Source organism: Mercenaria mercenaria, chromosome 12 (genome assembly GCF_021730395.1).
Source record: "Mercenaria mercenaria strain notata chromosome 12, MADL_Memer_1, whole genome shotgun sequence".
NCBI lineage: Eukaryota > Metazoa > Mollusca > Bivalvia > Venerida > Veneridae > Mercenaria > Mercenaria mercenaria.
In genome coordinates this window covers 55,165,789-55,186,470 of record NC_069372.1, presented here as the reverse complement: position 1 = coordinate 55,186,470, position 20,682 = coordinate 55,165,789, and the positions used below count along the sequence as shown (strand labels likewise).

At 33.9% G+C, this 20,682-nt stretch overlaps 1 protein-coding gene across 1 annotated transcript; it reads left to right on the top strand.

Annotated features, from left to right (window-relative positions):
• The first annotated feature begins 18,577 nt into the window (after positions 1 to 18,577).
• LOC123533377 (growth hormone secretagogue receptor type 1-like) lies at positions 18,578 to 19,733 on the top strand. Its single transcript, XM_053520585.1, has one exon. It carries the CDS (start codon positions 18,792 to 18,794, stop codon positions 19,731 to 19,733), a length of 942 nt encoding a protein of 313 aa, XP_053376560.1. The 5' UTR covers positions 18,578 to 18,791.
• The last annotated feature ends 949 nt before the right edge of the window (positions 19,734 to 20,682 follow it).

Genomic DNA, 20,682 nt, shown 5'->3' with positions numbered 1-20,682 from the left:
ATGGGAGGTGTTGCGTTATTCATAACCTCTCATGAACAGGCTCAATCAAACCGAGTCTGCTATTATTCTGCTTGGTTGCATTCTTTGCTTCCAAAGGATCTTTTTACAGATTTCATTAAACAAATTGCAACAATTTACAAAATTCCGATCGATACGTCGATCATGGACTTGGAAAAATCTTTTAAACAGCTTGTGGAGGTGAGTTACATCAATGATGTCTGAAATCATTCAAGATTTAAATACAGGTCATGTATATACTACCTTTCATGCAGATTTAAACCAACAACTGAAAACTGTTTAAATTTTTTGTCTGATGAAAGAATCTACTAAACTTGAATCAAGTACGCAATGCTTCTAATCCAGCATTCAATGTTTCTAATCCAACATTTAGACATTTCAAGACATTTGCAGCAGATAAAAACACAGCTAGGTGATACCAGGAAATAATCATTTATTTGTTTAGTGACTTCCCCTGGCGATTGCATCTACTGTGTTCCTGTTTAAAATTTTGTGGCAATTTAAGGTTGAAATTATTAGTGAAAATTAATTAACATTCATATATAATAGATATGACTTTCTGGTTGACTTTAGTCTCTCCTGAATTGTATAAGACTTACTGTAACGTACCATAAATTTATTTATGAATGTATGTTTCCGTATAGCTTTCGTGCAAATTTGTTATAGTGTGTATGACATTTGTATTTGCTTGTTACCTTATAATGGTCACTGCAATACTAGGAAACTGCTTAACGGCCCCTTCCGTCCTCAATTGGTGTCACTGCCTAAGCAAATATAATATTTACCACTCAGACAATCGTGTATGAATAATTCATGACTCAAGTTATCTTTATAAAGGAAAAGTCTGTTTACACCTCCTGCTGGTGTATGGTGTATCATTGACTTGTTGAAATTGACGATAAGATAATGCTTCAGACATACATATTATCTGACTAGATAAAGGTGTAAGAAGGCTGCGCCTTTGCAACGTGGCTTTCCCTAGTGAATGTTCATCCTTTACCTCCCTCATACCCCCCCCCCCCCCCCCCCCCCCCCCCACACACACCACACCCCACAAACACATACTAAAAGTTGCACTTTGGAAAGAGAACAAACATGAGCTTCCTAAATCCAATAAAAGGCTTTTATCAGTTCTATTCCATAGACTTTAGCAAATGTCTGGACATAATAAAGGTCGTAATTACCGATATAGACTTACAAGGTCTGTGGAGATCTAGTAATCTGTAATGATGTTTGTATTTCTTTCTTCGTACTGACACTGATATTTTCTAAGAAAACTATTTTCTTTCTAGGCTCATCTGACGGAGATAAGAATTATTGTAATTCTTTTCCAGAAGTACAACTTAAGAGGATTTTACGGCAGAGATGTTTATTTTAAAGAACTATAAGGACTGATGCCAATCTAAAGCTGATATCATGAAAAATTGAGCCGTATCACTAGAAAACAAGAAATATCTTTAAAAATGATGGTCGGCGAATTGTAATAAGGAAGGAAGTTTATGAATTTTTCATCTAACATTCATCTTTCATCTAACATTTTTCAAATTGCAAAACTAAACACCGCACTTTAACAATTTAAATAGTTCTCTTTTAAAGGTTTCGTAGGGTTGCAATTTTGTTTCGTTTATCCTTAGACAAATAATAACAGCAGTAGTTTGATGAAAATTCATGAAGCGGTTCATGAGAAGAGGTCATTAAACGTGTTTATATTTTTAGCTAAATTGGTCCCTATCCCCATTTGTAACAAAATAGCAGGAGACCTTACGATATTGTTACACATCGAGTTTGATAAAAGTCCATTACATTTTAGTGGTTAATGCGAAGAAAGGCATATCTACTTTTAGCTATAGTGGTCCCTAATAGGGCCCAAGTTCCTAAATAAAATTTGGAAGAGGACTTTATAATGATGCTCCAGACCAAGTATGACAAAGATCCACCAAGCTGTTCATGAGACGCCGTATAAAGGCATTTCTAGTTTTAGCTCTAGCAGCCTCTAAAAGGGGTCAAATGTCCCAGCTGAACAAACTTGGTTGTGGGCCAAATAAAGATGCTACAAATCAAGTTTGATTAGAATACATGAGAAAAAATCAATTAAAGGATTTTTTTATTTATTATTATTATTTATTTCTAAAATAGGCCAACTGATCCCGCTTTAACAAATGCATATTCGCTATTCATGAATCTTTGGACAATGACGTCACACCTATAAAAAATATGAAGGTCAAGCAAAACATACAATTGTAATTATTTCAATATTTCTGTTTCATAAACAAAGTTTGACCGTAGTCATATACGTGTATCACATAGATAAACTGTATGCAGCGTACCTTCATTTCAGTGTAATGAGATTCAGTCATTATATAGCATATATATAATGAAACAGATTTCAACTGAGTTCAATAGTTGCATACCATACTAAAGAAAAATATTCATATATAATAAATCAGTTAAATAATTTATAACAAATATATCAAAGCAAACAAGTACTCAGTGAAAGAAATTGACACTCTCGTCCAATCAGGAAGAGTGTTGCATAAATCTTCCATTTTGATAAATTATCTATAATGCGTTATCAAGTAGTTTGATTTGCAAACTGAAGTCACGTGGCATAGGTAACGAAAACGAATTTAAACGGCGTCGCCGAAAAATAAAAAAGGTAAGAGTAGATTTTCCAGAAGCACAGATCAGCAAAAACACAGCCATAGAGCCATGCATCGCAAAGTAGGCCAACAACAAAAAGGAGCTGTAACGGAAAATTATTGTAGAAGGGTTGCTTCAAAATTCCTAGAAGTCGAAAAAAAGATTGTAAGCACCAGAGCTGTAGAATGAGCTGACGATGATTTTAACCAGATTATTGCGTCTACAGGATTTTAAGTATTGAAACAAGTTTCATTAAATATTTAATATATAACAAGTCCGTCGAAAAATATGTCTCCTTATATCTCGTATGGCGCTTCATGGAAAATTAAACCAAAATGCATCTTTGATACACATAATCAGCTCGTTTTTATAAGCCCGTCTCTGAAAGAGAGGGGCGTATTATGTGAACATCCGTAGCGGCAGCGGCGGCCGGCTGGCGTCCAAAGCATGTCCGCTCTCTAAGTCGAACAGTTTTCATCGGATCTTTACCAAACTTGCTGAGAATGTTTGTGGGCATAATATCTCAGCCAAGTTCGATAACCAGCTAAATCGTCCGAGGCGCTCTTGGATTATGGCCCTTGAATTACTGAAAAATGCGAATTGCTGTTGTAGTTAACACACAGGTACCACATGTAAGCGCGATTCGACACTGATAATAGTAAATGTACGAAGATGCTCGAACGAGTGATATACGGATAACTGACAATTAATATCGTTTTAAAGAATACTGAAAATGAGAAGTGGTAAAAGTTGCTCAGTATGCAATCAGTGTAAGATTACTCATATATGATCATTTGTCTAGGTCAAATCGTTGTGTAGTTAAATATTGAGGCTGACCTGTACATTTCGTAAAACATTGCAGATCATACAACGTGTTGACTGTGTCCTTTTTTACACTGGCAGTGGGCAAAATGGAATAAAAATAGCTATTTTGGCTATTTTAAGGTAAACATTTTAGTATTTAGTACCGTTATTCAAAAGTGTAATCGTGTTTTTGGTAATTTTTGCTAGGAACTGAGAGTTGACGGGTATGCAGTTTATAAAAACTAATTCGCAACGGGACTAGCAACTTAACGCAAAAGTGAGAGTACAGATCTACGTAGCGCAAGGTCGTTAGTTTAATCCCCGTGAGGGGTGTATTTTCTGTGAAAAATGATAAAAGACATTGTGTCTGAAGCCATTCGTCCTCCACTTCTGAATTATGTGGGAATGTTGGAAGTTACCCTCGGAGGGCAGGTAAGTACCAGTAGAGAATAAAGGAACACTGATTATGTTCACTGCCCGCCGTTGCAGACATTGAATACTCTTAAAAACGGCGCTTAACCCGAAATAAACAAATTCTCAAATTTAAAGAGGATTGGCATGCCCATTAAAGTCATTTTAAGCGTATCAAATTTCATTCAGTCAATCTATCAGATCCAGTGAGTCATGTGATGTGCAACCAACCCTAGGTTTACGACAACTCAATTTGTCGAAAATAGCCAGTGCTAAAAGGGTTTTTACCGTACTTTGATGTTGGCTACTTTTACGTTTCTTAGGGTTTTCTTTGTTACTAAATTCATTCATGCCGTTACATTTTTGTCTGTTATTTGTCCTTTATGAAAAGAATAAATATGTTCCACGAGGGGGGAGTATATAGTCGCCAGCTTGTCCGTCCATCCGTCCGTCACAATTCTTTTCCGTAGGATAACTCAAAATGTATTGAAGTTACCAAGTTGCAACTTTATACCGTGAATGATAGAGCTCATTGAGAAACATAACTCTATGTGGGACAATTTTTTAATTACCTCCCTTCTTGGAAAACCTTGTCCAGGGCATTAGTTGAATACTGTGTAAGGTATTGACTTGATACTTTAGAATCAATCTGATAGTGGTCTGTGACAGAACGTGCAATAACAAGGAACCATAATTCTAGGTGGTCCCATTTCGGAATCCTTGACTTTGAAAACCTTGACTTGATACTTTACATATTCATAGAGATCAGTGACACGGAGTGCAGTGTTAAAGAACCACAACTCTTGCTGACCACATTTCTCCTTAACACAACGTTCTTTGGGAAAAGCCCCTTATGCTACAATAATTTCAGGGAGCATCCATCGGCGTTACCGATTGCCTTGTTGTTTTAGTTTATGTGAACAAAACGGTGAAAAGTTAAGTAATTTATGAAGGATCGTGACTAAAATTAGTGTTAATTAATAATTTATTTGTCAACGTACAGAATTTTCACATACATAAGCATCATGTGCATCTATGTATATCATGTTTAAGATAGATAATTATCACAAAATATGGGAACTATACTACAACATCGCAGACTACCCGTCCATTGGACAAAATATATTATAGTTTTAAAACGCCAATGTCGCTGGTTAGGAAGGTGGCTAAACGTAATACAGTTTATGCAAAATTACTTCTTATCAATTTCATACTAAATTTATGCAGAACGTTTAAAGGTATCGTCCTTAAAATGACACTTTCCGCCACAATCTTGAATGTCGCTTAATGGTCTATTTGTGGCTGCGTGACTTACAAGCCGTAAACAACAAAATATTTTACGGACATAGACCTGGATGTCTTTTCGTGTACATTATCAATTTGAAAACAGAAAAGAGCGTGTTAAGTCAGAAACATTTAGAGAGAAGCCATGATGTATCTGTCATTTTTGTGATCTACATTTATTGTTATTATGTTGTTGATGATTCCCTTGTGAATGGACTAATAGTCTTAGTATTACAATAATATATTCCCTTAAGCATAGTAATATTGCGTGATGAATGTATGAAATGGTTTAAACAAAAAGGCCCAAAGGGGCGTCAGTGTTTGAGACTAAGTTGAACTCCGGAGCAGGATCGTAACGTTTGGACCTTGCTTAACACCAAGATTGGTGAACATCCATTAAGTAAAACTTCTTTTTTAATCTGGTAGCCGCTAAAAGTTGCCAAGCGGGGCGATTCGAACAAACGAGGTTCAATAAAAATGTTACAGGACTACTAGTATGTAAGAATGCTACGGAACAAGCTTTAGAAAATCCATCAAGAGGTTCTTGAAAATAAGTTGCTTCTACGCCTCTTTTCTATTTTTAACTCTGGCTGTCCTAACAAAAAGCAAGTAAAACCATTTGAACAATCTTTAGAGAGAACCACGATGATCCATTAATTTGATCCACAAGAAGTTGTTTGAACGTTTTCTTTCTGTTACTAGCTTTGGTGGCCCCCAAAAGATTAATAATAATAATAATTATAATATTATTACGTTTTGTATTATTATTATTATTATGACGGATCGCGGGGTCGTGAGTTCGATCCTCGGGCGGGGCGTATGTTCTCCATGGCTTTTTGATAAACGACATTGTGTCTAAAATCATGAATCCTCCACCTCTGATTCATGTGGGGAAGTTGGCAGTTACTTGTGGAGAACAGGTTTGTACTGGTACAGAATCCAGGAACACTGGTTATGTTAACTGCCCGTCATTACATGACTGAAATACTGTTGAAAAACGGCGTTAAACCCAAAACAAACAAACAAACAAAGATTTATATAGCGCCCACGTTCAAAGGCGCTTTACATCTAGCAAACTAAGCCACACAGGGCGCGAAAATCATCCTCTACCTTTATATGCCCTGCTGAAACTTAAATAAATCTGGTATAACACGGGAAGTGTTCACAAGAAATATGCTTTTTAAACTGCAAAAAGGCATATTTCTTATGGAAATATGCCCACATAATTAAATGTCTATAAAGCTCATAGCTTTAAAAATTAGCCGCCCAGCTTATTCAAGATAAATGTAGTTTTCTTTATAAAATCAACATGTAAATCTTTTTTGGATAAAAAGTCAACTTTCTCTTTTATGCCAGTTTCGTGACTTACAAGTGTATGCATGATTGAAAGATATGATTATTGTGTTTTATCAAGTAGGCTTAATTTAATGACTCACTGTTAACCTGCAAAAATATCAAGTTTGACAAGAATAAGTCCCGCCATGTTTTCATTTGCGTATATGATAGTTACAAGTGCATTCTTTGAACATATCGGTTACAAAACGCTCCCCCGCATCCTCTTAATCATTTTTTTTTCTTGTCCAGTAACTATGTTGCGTTCGTCAAATTTAATAAACTGCAATTTCACAATCTCTCACAACACTGCAGGATCCTTAAATTTGCACGTTCTGATGGCAAGTAAAATTCTTCAACATATCACGCCACATAAAAATTCTACATATATAATTGACGATAAACAATACATCTTTGAAATAAACTGTTCAATACAGTGCCTGTGTAAGTATGTGCTAGCGTGCGTGCTAATGTGTTCGGTTTAGCGTCTTTCTCAACATTTTTCCGGCCATGCTACCTTAAGAAGTGAGCACACTGTCCAATTTTATAGTGCTGCTTCACTGGAATATAACACCGTAGAAACGTGACATGATACCTCACCCAGTAACATTATTCTGACACCAGGCTGGCCAGTCCTAGAACTAACCTCTTAATGTTGAGTGCAATGCGAAGAAAATACTAGTAAAAACTCTAAACCATGTACTTTGTTCTGGTAACAGTCAAAATTATTACATGACTAATATAAATTGACAGTCCGTAGTGTGTGAAATATCATATTACGAGTCTATATTTAACACATGTTAACTGGGCTAATAAGTCGAGATAGTAAAATAAGAACTGCGAAATAAGTTTTAAGTGTCATGTAATGAAACGTGTATTGAATGGCTTGAAGGTCAATGGTCAAAACTATTAGCTTGTAGTTGTTTGGACCCCGGGCACTAGTTTTGACTACTGACCAACAAGTCATTCAAAAAATGTATACTATTTTCATCAGTACAGAGGATGATCTTGCAATTAGGAAAGGAAAAATATCTAAAATATTATCAGCGACGGTGGAATATTCCCATTACCCCCCGTTTGAAAAGAATATCGGAAAAGTATATTTCTTCTGTAGAGTATAAAATCGGCCAATAATAAATGCGACACTTTTCCGTTCATTTACATGTTAGTAGTCTTCGAAATTGGACGTTGCGGTTCAAAATGTCGATATATGATATATTTGCTTTTGATAACGTTTTGGAGTTAATGAATTAACTACCATTTGCAGTGAGTATCTTTTAAGAATTTGAGCCTAATTACAGAAATTGATGAAAAGCAAAGGAAATCTAACTGATATATTAAAAGTGTCGTTTCTTTCAAAGTGCAACATTCACAATCAATATAATTCAAATTTAAGGTGGAAAAATATTGGTTCCTTTTTACATTTTTCTTAGGAATCGAGTACATATTGAATTTAAAAAATGATAGCCTGTTGGTTGTTCTAAAAGTGAAAGAGATGTTTAACATACTGAAACTTATTGTAGGTGTTTTTGGTTGCAGACAAATAGTTTAAAAATTATTTTCGTTTAGACCGGATATTCAGAAAATTAACAACAGGTAACAAAATGTAATTTAAAACATGTGAGATTAGTTTTAACGTTTGTGGATTTTGTTTAAAATGTGTAAATGTTATGTTTATTTTAAACTTGAAATGAAATGACATTTTAACGTATTCTTCTGACCGCCAGTGGTTATTACAGTAAATTTTAAATGCGGGAATTTTGTATCAGTTACCTGTTTCTGCACCAGATTTTAACTACAAACATCAAATAACCGTCCCACTGATTTAGGCTTCTAGCAGCAAATAAATTCCTTAACGTAGTGTCAATTTCTTCATGTTATTGGCACAACTATTTGGCTTTGTTTGCATATTACTAAGTTTTGCGATATCTCTTTTAATGGCATGCCTGCTTGAGCATACATGTTTTACATGTAAGTTATCATGATATTTCTAGACAAGACTTTTCGATTATTTAACTTTTTTCTGTATAATACGGTAATATATTTGGACGAGTACCCATTCGAAAAAGATCTGTACGATTGCAGTTGAATTCCGTAATATACAGGAAAATGTTAATTTAGATTATCATTTTGTTTCTCTGTAACAACAATATAGATACGCACGAGTCTATCTAAAGTCCATGTGACCGGAACGACGGATAATGAGGAGCCGTACGTCAAGCATTTATTGACGGATAATTTTAACGTACAACGGATTTTATAGTTTCATTTAAAGACGCACCACAAATAACTGTATTCTTTTGTATTTTCTATGATGATAATAATACATGCTTTCCATGCAGAAAATGAAATAATAAGTATCTAGTTACAAAGTGACAGTGACATATATAAGTCCAAGACAATGTGTTTAATGTCTAAATATATTGTTGAATTAATGTAGTAGTATGCACAAGACTTAATGTATTAAGGTAAGTTTAGACCACACTTTGTTTCTGCAGTGTAAGATAGTTATTATTCATTTAAACACTTAATTTAGATTACCTCGTCGTCATACTGAATCACTGAAAGGCATTTGGAGTACCTCCAAATGTTTCATTATCTTATTTTTTCAGCTGAGGAGTGGTAAATGACTGAGAATATTCGTTACAGCAGACCCCTCCAAACCGGATGGACTTGAGACCGATCTTTTTGTCCGAGACTATTAACTGTAATAATATTTCCCTCGTAACTTTTCGCTAAGAGATTTATTTTTGTCACTTTATTTCTAACTAATGAATTTGTGAAAAAGAAAATGTATAAACTACTTTGTATTATTTCAAAATTGTTTCATGTGTCTTTCCAGACTTTACGGATAATCACGTATCGTTTTTAAATTGACTCGCTATCGAAATCACTGCGTTTTATTTTACTTCAATATATTGAACAAAAGCCAAAACATAAATATAGGTATAAAAGTGGATGAAGACTTGAAACAAATATGCAGAATGTATACATACACAATGTTGATATATCAGCAGTTCTCATGGAGACAAATATTAGTCTTTAACATTTCCGTTAGTATTGGGAACAGTTATATAAAATCTTTGGAAGAATCCTTCAAACGAAGATAACGCAAGTAAAACAATACCAGACTCTGTTTGACTGACATTGTTCACGACAGGTAATTAACTTGCTTTCCCTCATGTCTGGGAATATATCGAATATACACATGATGAATGTGATATTTAACAAACTCAGAACGTGACAACTCCTGCTGTTTTCATGTTTTCCTTTCCAGATATAGCCTTTTAGTATAGATCATGTTTCCTTTTTTAAAAAAATGCACTGGCGAAACGCCTGTCCGTATTTCATTATATAATTACATTGATATAACATCATCAATATATAGAGGCCCGTCATTACAACTTCTGTCAATTCTAAATTGTTAAAAAAAATTACATCTAAGATGTAAAAACAAATCGGCACCTTTTGTTAGATTTTTACAGTATTCATTTTAATACGATCTACGTTACTCCAAAGTTATTGGTTCAATAATTGTTTGACGAACCATTTGTAATATATTTTTATTTTTTTCAGAGCGACGTTGTAAGACTGTAATACTAGAAAAGTTCGGCAGAAAATGGAAACTATATACACTGTAAATGGAACATGGGATAATGGGCATAATAACACATATTTTAGCTCAGGTATTAGTAGCATTCGTTATTATGTGGTGTAACAGGGTCAAGCGTTCACACTTACTGAACCACAGCAACGACAACTACTGTTCCCTTCAATAACTACTATCTATTATTGTACTAAATATTAACATCAATGTCTTTCTTTATAATTCACTAACGTAATTCTCTAACATAATCTCAGTTATTAACAGAACTATACTTCAACGTTAACCCTTAGCATGCTAGATAAATTGTCGTCTGCTGGAAATGTCATCTGCTAAAATAGTAAAGTTCATTCAGTTTGCTCCAAAATTGGAAGAAATATTGTCAGAGTAGCAAACAGCTTGGAACCTGATCAGACGCCGATTTAATCGGCGTCTGGTCTGGTTCCAAGCTGTTTGCAAAGGCTGTTAAATTCGCCTGCAGCAGGCTAAGGGTTAATTGCCCATGGCCTAAACTAACTTTGATGATGTATGCGAGTATCGGGCATACGTATCTGCAATCTAACTTAGTACAAAAGTGATACTAAAGTTCTACGTTAGTGGTATTTAAGGAAATCTGTCCATTAGATGAGTAAACATGAAACACCCTTGACCACATTTGTGAGTCGTCATGATTTCTATTTAGTCTGCTTGTCAATACAATATATTAGTAACTTGTCAACAAAACGACCATTAAGTAGCCAAAGGATGAATAAGCTGGGCGAGTACATGTAACCTGTCAGTTTTGCATGTGACTCAATTCTGAAGCTAATTGTAAAAGGAATTGCGATATTCTATAACAACATGACTTATCAATGACCGACAACTTGATTTAAGAAAAAGCTTGAAACTATTTGGTATAATGGATTCTTTAGACCATTATACCACACTTGTGAACATAATTATTATGAATATAATTTTATGTAATGATAATTACACTTTGTCAGTTAAAAGATGCTTTTAAATAATCAGTACAAAATAATTGACGTTAAACACCATTTGCAGCTATTTTGTATTCAAAGAAAATACAAACAATACCAAAGAAGCATGGGTCTTATTAAAAATGTAATACGCAACACGACCACTTTTATTAAACTGGTTGATACCTGACTGATTAACAGATGTGTACAAAGTTACTGACTTTCACTGGTTACGTTTTTAGAGTTTTTAGTTCACAGAGATGCATTTTCTTAAAGTAGTAAAATTATTAAAATTTTCGTTAACTATATTTCACTGATCACCAGTGTCATTATCCTATGTATGTAAAACTTGAATATATGTATTTTTACCGTACAAAGCCTTTTACCTTTCACAGACATACTTAATCATGAAGGCGTAAACCGCTTAAGTCGCACTCCAGGTCTACTAAGAATACGTATAAATGTTAACTATCATCGATTGCTTAAGCTATTTAAAGTCGTGATCTTTATGTATCACTTACGATGCAACATTCAGTTGTTGAGTGTCATTGAGAGAAAATTTCTGTCTGGATCTAGTGCTAAATTAGAAGACTAAAAAGGGTAATTCATACAATCTTAAATTGACATTTTATGATTGATTTAGAAACTAATCGTCTAATCTATCACAACTGAACGCTAGAATAATTGCTTCGTTTCTGAAGCACTTCTTCAGTGTACTGTCAGACATTTAATACTATGTTTATCCAGCGTGAAGCATTATGTTAAAAGCAACAGATAAACTGTCCGTAATCCAAAGCACAAAATAAGTTGTTTCAAAGAAAAAACATCCGTTCTATCAATTAACTGATAACATTAATTTGTTTGATCATATGGTTTTAAAGCTTTATTTTACTAATTGGATCAGAACATTGTCAGCAACAGCTAGATTTGAACCATACGTGAATTCGAACTTTTGAAAATTCAGATTGTATTCGGAAACATCTAACAAAGTATTCGACATAAGAGAATTTTCATATGCTTACGCCGTAATAAATGATTTAGAACAATATTCATCAGACTTTACAAAACAAAACAGTAGCACGGATATTGTCTGTGAACTCCCGTTGCAAGCCTTTGAACTTTTAAGACTAAGAGAAATGACGCGTGATTTGGTGTAGAATAGAATAATACCGGTATATAATTAATGATATTATTTATTAAGATATCGCAAATTATCAATGACTTTTTGACAGTCCCCAGAGACAGGTAGATGTTATTTATTTCAGGGATCTTCATTTTCTTACACTTGGCGCCGTTATCAATGATTCTGGTATTTACTTCAGAGTCTTCAATCACAATATTCACGTGTTAGTAAATAAATTGAAATGGGTTTTACTTTTAAAATATACTGTAGTACCTAAACAGCCACAATACTTATTAAAGAGAAACTTAACGGAAATAAGTAGTAGAAACCACAACATATTCAGAGACATTTAAAGAATAATCATTTGATATCCGTTTATTTCCTTCGCACGCAAAAGAGTTATTTTATGTTCCTAAATAGTTATCATTTTTCATTTAACTCTCATCCTTATCTGTTAAAATGTGTTATTAAACTGACTAGTGGTGTCATGACAGTTGTTTTTCATGAAATATTGAAATTTGATGATAACTGAAATCGTTATTTGAATGTATTGCGTAGAGAGTAATTTAAACTTCATACATCTGAACCATTCGACGGGTTGACTGCGTCCTTACCATGCATATTTTTTTTTTTAATGTAAAACTGTTTAGTTAAATTCTAAAGGCGCACTGTGTGACATTTATTTTTACAGTTCTTTGGTAGCAATATGTGATATATCTATACAATTAAGTTCTCAGGTGCACTGTGTGATATATCTATACAAATTCTTTATGCACTCTGCCTTATTGTAGGGATAATACACGTTTTTTGTGTATTAACGTCTGCAGAAGCCCGCGGGATTGTTTGTGACCGAGACCGAAGCTAGAGGTCACAAACATATCCCAAGGGCTTCTGCAGGCGTTAATACACAAAACAAACGTGTATTGTCGCTATTCTTGCATAAAAAACATTACACGACGACTTTCATATGTGATGACTTGACGATTCCCGGTACATTTTTTATTTACCATTCTTGTTGTTCTTGGAAACGGTAAACATGTTTTAAATATCCATAACAGGGGCACACATAACAATAACACTACTAAAAGCGTGATTTGAAGATTTTTGAGCATTTTATTTTTATTTTTAGTTATTACAAACGTTATATTACACATAATTTTGCATATAACTAAAAAATTTGATAAACAGGAACACAATTATTTTAAGAATAACAACTTTACATTCGAATTATTTTGAGTACGAACAAACAGAGTACGGATGAGTACGAAGCTAGTGACTAGCTTTCGAGGTTTATTATATGAATTCTGCGAACAATCAGGTAAAAACAAACCGACTGATACTAACAAAAATCATTAATATAATACCTAAAAACGGGCGATAGCACAAGTTACACGCGATACTTATTTATTCACAGTTATTTACAATAACTGAACAGACGCTTTGTAAAGGGAGTAAACTCTAAGAGAAGCTAGTGCGTACATTGATGGGGGCAGTACGTTTGGGGTTGGAAACTGATACAGCTAAACATACTATGGATTACATTGTATCTATAATGCTACAAGAAGAGGTTATTATGGAAGAAACAAGATGCAGATGCCAAATATCAGTCTGCGCAGAAATACATACATACGTCCCTGGCAAAGCATTTTAAAAATAAAAATCATGTATTAACAGCACGTGAATTGCCTTGTTTGCACACGATTTTTCTCCCGTTTATACATGGGCGGATCCAGTGAAAAAAGTAGTTTTTATGCAAGAATGTGTATAGTCAACAAAGCTGTTTGTTTACATGGACTCAGTGTTGTTATATTTTCTGGTTCTTCTGGATCATGGAGAACGTTCATCTTGCAATAATGGAATTCCGCTTAAGCCGGAGCTAGGGGGCGTGAATGGTGTTGCACATTTCATTACCTCTCATGCACAGACCCAGTCAAACCGAGTCGGCTATTATGTTGCTTTGTTGCATTCTATGCTTCCAAAGGATCTTTTCAAAGATTTTATTAACACAACACAAAATAGCCATTTATTTAGCTCGTCTCTTAAATGTATTCTTTTCTTAAAAGTGTTCACAAAATATTTTGTCGTCTAGTATTATTTTATATGTACCTCTTCGTGAATTTTTTACCCGTCTGATAATATTTTGTTTAGTTAACAGAATAATTTAAATTTGTCTTTCATTCTTTATATAATGTTTCAAACTTAATTTTTCCGTTATGTACAGTAACAAACTGTCACTGAATACTATACGATACACGCAACGAAGAGGTTACGGAAACAGAAATTGACAAAAAAGTTAATGGGGAACATTTGTCAGTTACTTCCCCTGATTATGTCCAAGCAGTAATTTGGTTCTTCCTCTGTTTTTTTATCGTTGACTTTGTAATTTTCATAAGCAATATCTGCACTAGATTTCAATGGATTGGAAAATGTTTAAGGACAGGTTTTCTTTTAGTGACTCTGTGCAAAATTTACGCTGTTAATCTTTTTTATTTAGAAACCTACACATAAATAGCATATCTATTTTGACCAACAGCAACATCTTGGACAAAGGTAATAACGACAAAGTCAGAGGAATCCAACTGAAAGAGACCAAAGTTACATCTGGTTAACTTTGTGCTTTATCATACAGCTTTTCAAGGCATACAGACACTAAATAGAAAAATGGCGCGAAAAAAAAAATGGTAGTCGCATAATGGCGGATACAAATAGTTCTCAATTATTTTGCTCTGTAGAGCTATTTTCCTTATTTTCTTTGCATTTTTTTTTTGGTAAAATCACATGACAGATCTATGCTTGACATGTAGGTAGCATTCTCATAATAACATGACAAAATTTTTCATGGAAACTTAGATCATACACCATCAGTGTAATTTGGGGTCTCTTTTTTTTTTTAGCTGATTTTGCAGTTTGTGTGTTTGACTGAAATTATTTTTCTTGCATCAAACATGACCCCCACTTTTCTTTTGATTTTTATTTAGCATTGACAATACCCTTCAAGAAAATGTACGTTACAGACATTTAAAATGGGTCCAGATGTGTGCTGCGGCCATTGGAAATAGGTCAGTTTTATATAGAATAAAGAACAACAACTATTTAGTGTGTTATAACCTCAATATCAAGTTAATGTTCCTCATTCATGTGCAGAAAATATTTTGAACATAATATTTCTTCATATGTATTATATCCTCGCCTTTTTATTATGCATGTTTATTAAACATGTTTTACTGAAATTTACTAGCACTGTAATTCTACGATGTACAATGTAAAAAGTCAATGTCAATGAAAAGAAAATAAAACGGTTAAGAGAATATTACATGGCATGGTCTAGAACTACCATGCTCGTATAGAAGTGATACATAACACATTTTGTCACATGGTGAAACATTAAAGGATCCTTTACTACCGCAATTTATTAAGTGTTGTAGCAAGACCTTTCGTTACCAGTCACTTACGGAATATTGCCTTCACTTTAATAAACAGGATTCGCCGTCGACAGGCTGGAAACAAAGACAAAAAGAAAAAGAATTTCCAAAAATACCCCTTTGCACAACGTACACTGCCTTGCTCAAAAATAGCAAGTGCATCTAATGTGCAAAATAACTGATAATAGGCGATTAATAATTAAGAGGCAATAAAACTCTTGTAGATCAATGATCTCCCACTGGGTAGACTGTGGAAAGTTCTGATACTGTTTACCAGACTGTTCTTCATTAACTATCACATTTATGTTACGTTATATGTTCAGGTACTTGTAGGGTAAATTTTACACTTTAATAAGAAACTATAGATATAGCGTGTGTAAAATTTAGTTAAAACATGAAAATTAAAGAAAATTTGTTTTACATGTATGATCAAAAAAGCATTCACTAGTTATAGTTTAAAAATATTGCACCCGGTTGAACAGAACAGAACATACACTTTTTTCATTTCAATCTTACAATGAAACAAAGAAATACACTGTATATAATTCAAATTGTACAAGTTATTTCAGTCACAAAGTAAAAGAATAAGGTATAACTATTGCACATTTGCTTTTCACCTTCCTCAGAGTGTCCAAGACACAATTCAGTATTATTTTTGTTTATGAAATAAGAAAATACCTAATCTTTAACACTTTCCTGGAATAATTCGCGAATGCATATCCGGGGCTTTTTCTAGGATTTTGGGGAAAAGGTCCATGGTAAAATTCGCGTTAAATTGTCAAAATTGGGAAAAAGTATCGACAAATCATGTAAATGATGAGTTTCTAACATTTAACTATTATTACTTTAACATTTGTTTAAAACTTTATTTTCAAGTTTTAGGATAGGCATTCAAATGAATTACAAATTTAAAGTATCCCCTAGTGAAATTTAGACAATTCATTTTTCGGGATTATTTTCGAAGTTGCTGATTCTATTCAGACCTTGCAAAAAAAAAAGAAATACTCCTCATTTGTCACGTTTAAACTTTTGTTTTTGTTTGTATAGTAAGTTTATACCACAATAAAACCTGCATTTTCTAATAAGTATAGTGTGCATGTGTGCGTGCGTGCGTGTGTGCGCGCGCGTGTGTGTGTGCGTGTGCGTGTGTTCGAATCAAAATCATCGGGTCGCGAAACTATGTGACTTTTGATTTTAATGGTCCAGACCCTATCTGTCAACAAATTTTTGGTACCTTATCCAATAGTATATATGAATAAATGATGATAAATTTATGTGTTTTAGGGGTTTTTACTTACAAAATATATACAGATCTCGAATCATGTACTTAATTTTTACCGAGGTGCGGACGGTCATGTTACTAAAATAGAAACGAGCCGGTTTGTGTCATTTCTCTAGCAACAAAACTTACTAAGCAAGATTTTCTTTGAATAATCAAAAAATGTTTCAGGTGGGATTACTTTCCTTTGAATTTGGGATTTTTTGCTTCAAATTGGAAAAAAATGGAGCATTTTTTTTTTTTGCATTGGGGATGTGGCTGATATTTGGCCTGGTGAGAAAGGTGAAAAAAACTGATATCCCAAGTAAATTAGTCTGTGCCGCATTATAACAGATTTAGTGCTTAAATATATTAAAATAATGTGACTGGGTGGGGTATCATGCCACGTGTCTACGGCGTGATATTCCAGTGAGGCAACACTATAAAGTTGGACGTTGTGCTCACTGCTACAAGTAGACACCGTCGTTTATATGACTGAAAAATTGTTGAAAAAGACGTTAAACCCGAACACACACACACACACACACATAAATATATCAAAACACGGTTCTGCTATATATTGTTTCGAATCTAATATGTCTTTTTATATGGCAAGGGTTTACACGTCCTGCGAATAATTTAGGAGTGCGTAGCGGTCATATGAATAATTGCGGAGTACCAGTTTAATGTAACTTAGACCTCATGTATTATTTCTAATCTTGCTATGATAGCCTACAGAAGCTGTAGTCGATTAGCAAGTATTGTAATAATCACTGTGAGCAAGCATTAAATATTTCTTAAATTTCAAATTAGGATAATTTGATATTTCTGGTTTCAGTTTTACCTTTAATTGCTTATTGTATAGTTTGTTTTGGTGTTTTAGCTTTCTGAACTTTATTTAGCAAGTTGTCTGTAGGAGTGTAGATATTGTTTTCTTTTGTAAGTGACTCTTTTATGTTTGGCTTAATGCTGGTAACAATTTGATAAAAATGTAGAAAATCGTTATTTCCTAGACTACATAAGTACGGTTTAAATGAATAAAAATCATTTTTCCTGTAATAAAAAACATGTTCTAAATATTGAATTTCTTTTCGTGTCTCTTTTTATAATAAAACAAATTCCAGATTATCTGTTGACCTGCTGAGATTTATCATCGTGGCATGCCATAGACATTTTCCCTAAAGTAGATGGCAGCTGTAGTCGTCAACAACATATTTTGCTAAAACATTTGATATATTCTATAAAAAAGGTACTTCTAGTACTCCGAGTACCGTTACAGATATAAGCAAAGTGTTAAATGATATCATTAATTTTGTTACGTGTATATGTGTATAAGCCTTTACAATACATTTCTGAACTGACCTGAAATTCAAGGTGATATCCGGTGATTCCCGCCAATACTTCGATTAAAAGGTGTATTCAAGTTAATATATTGTAATTTGTCAAATATAACAATTGCCATTAATTTTAGTTTTATCTTCTTTTAATCAAAATTTCGTTATATCTAAAATCTTAAGGTAGAGAGTAATTCTTTGATTAAATATTTAAACGTTTGTAACTTCCTTGTTCTACCAAATGTTTTTATTCCTTTTAGAGACTTTTATCTTTTTACAAATATAATTATTATACAATAACTACATTTGGTTTTGTAGACTAAAAAGACCTTTCAAAACATGTAAATGTTATATACCTTCTAAATATATTTATTGAATATAATAATAGAAACAAACCTTTGAAATAGAAATTCAAATAAGATTTCATAAGGCAATACATACGCTAGATTTACAAAACGCATGTGATTCACTCTGAAGCATTTTCTTTTTCCATTCCAGACCATCCTTTACCCGTCGTACCAAAATGGGGATTCTGGGCAAAACTTCTGTCAACTCCAATAATTGTTCTCGTGGGCATAATTGGAAACGTGCTCTCCTTCATTGTCATGAAGACCAAACCATTACGTCATAAATCGTATTCGCACTACCTCTGTGCCCTCGCTGTGTTTGATACTTTGACACTTATTATTCGGCAAGCGGAAAGTGTGGATGAGTACCTCGTGTCGTACCGGAAGACCAGTGGTATCTTCCATAACTTCAGTGACAGCAGCTGCAAACTGTACAACTTTACTGCACATGTTATAACATTAATGTGCTCTTGGTTGGTTGTGTTTATGGCCGTGGAACGATTAATAGCTGTATGTTTTCCATTTAAGAAGTTTAACTTACGGAAAGAAACCGGTGCAGCAATAGCTATTGCTGTACTTTTTATCATAGTTTGTTCGACGCAATCTTTTCGGTTTTTTATGATCGAACATACTATTTATGATGAGGATAACAATATTCGGGACTGTCTAGCAACAACGGAATATATAGAAATCTACACAAGTTTGGATGTATATTTCTTTCTTTGGACACTCGTGTTCGTGCTCCCGGTAGCTTTCATTATAGTATGTAACAGCTTTGTCTTGTATCATATATTCAGAGTGAGAAAGGACCTACACAAGGAAGATAACTATCTTACTTACAGAAATGGGAGAGCGCGTGAGCGGAGAAATAGAAGCACGTGGATGCTATTAATAGTAACATTTATGTACATAATAACATTGTTACCGTTATTCACCCTCAGTTTGATAGTAGATGTAACAATTAAAGTTGGCTCTCTGGAAACGGCTAGGAACACATATATTGCATTAAGGCCTTACATAGATATATCTGTATCTGTCTCATTACTTAATTATGCTGCAAACTTCTTTATCTACGTTTTGTCTGGTAAAAGGTTCCGTTTTGAATTGCAAAAACTATTTACAAAACAGAGGGTGGTTACAAGAAGTTTTACTGTCAGGAGTACTAGGGAAGAATATTTCAAAATGGTAGTTTATTCGTAGTGCAGATCGCAATAAATCATGACAGCATGTTTGCAACAATATAAAATTGACTAGGCTCATAACTGTTTGTATATATTTATATAAACAAAAAGGGCTTCTGTCTGGTTAAGGTTGCTGACATCGAATCATTCACCCTTCACCGTTCTTCACCCCACCCACAGTCACACACACTGAATGAAGTTGTGTGGGAATAGCTACAGAAGTGCTGAGGGATATTGTTTTAGTTTTTTGTTAGGTTTTGTCACACCGACACAATCATAGGTCAAATGACGAATACTAGTTTAACACCCAGCATTATTTTAGACACGAGCGGGCAACTAGGCAGAACCATCGACATTCGGTAAGCCAGCAGGATTACTTACTCACCAGAAAGAAGACTACACCACAAGCGCGGTTTCTTACCTACAGCGATGAGGGGCAAGTTATTTGATATCAACGACCGTAATCGGCCGTAGAGGTCCCTGAAATTTATTTTAAATGCTTACAATGATAAAGAACATTAAAGGTGAGAACCATAATTTCAAGTTTCTCACACTCCATTTCCCTCAGAATACTGAAAAAATATATTCAACAACTTTTCTAACTCCACACCTCGCACCTCGTTCTTTGTTTTATCTCAATTTTGACAGAATTGAATGCAATTTGTACATAATGTTTAATGATTATTTTATTATAATAAAACATAACAACGATAATAAGTCTGAAGTAAACTCATTTAACTGTAAGGTTAACAATAAGGTAACCCTTTAATCAGAAGTCATGGGACTAGTAAATTCCAAATAACAACAGTAAACTTTAAACCTATGAATTTAATGAAATTCAAATTATTATATACTGAATGTTCAACTCTATTGAGTTGAAATGGAAAATCTGTATATATTTTTAATATCAACATGTTAATTTCATTTCAGGTTTGTGACGTCACTAATGACACCGCATTAATGGATGA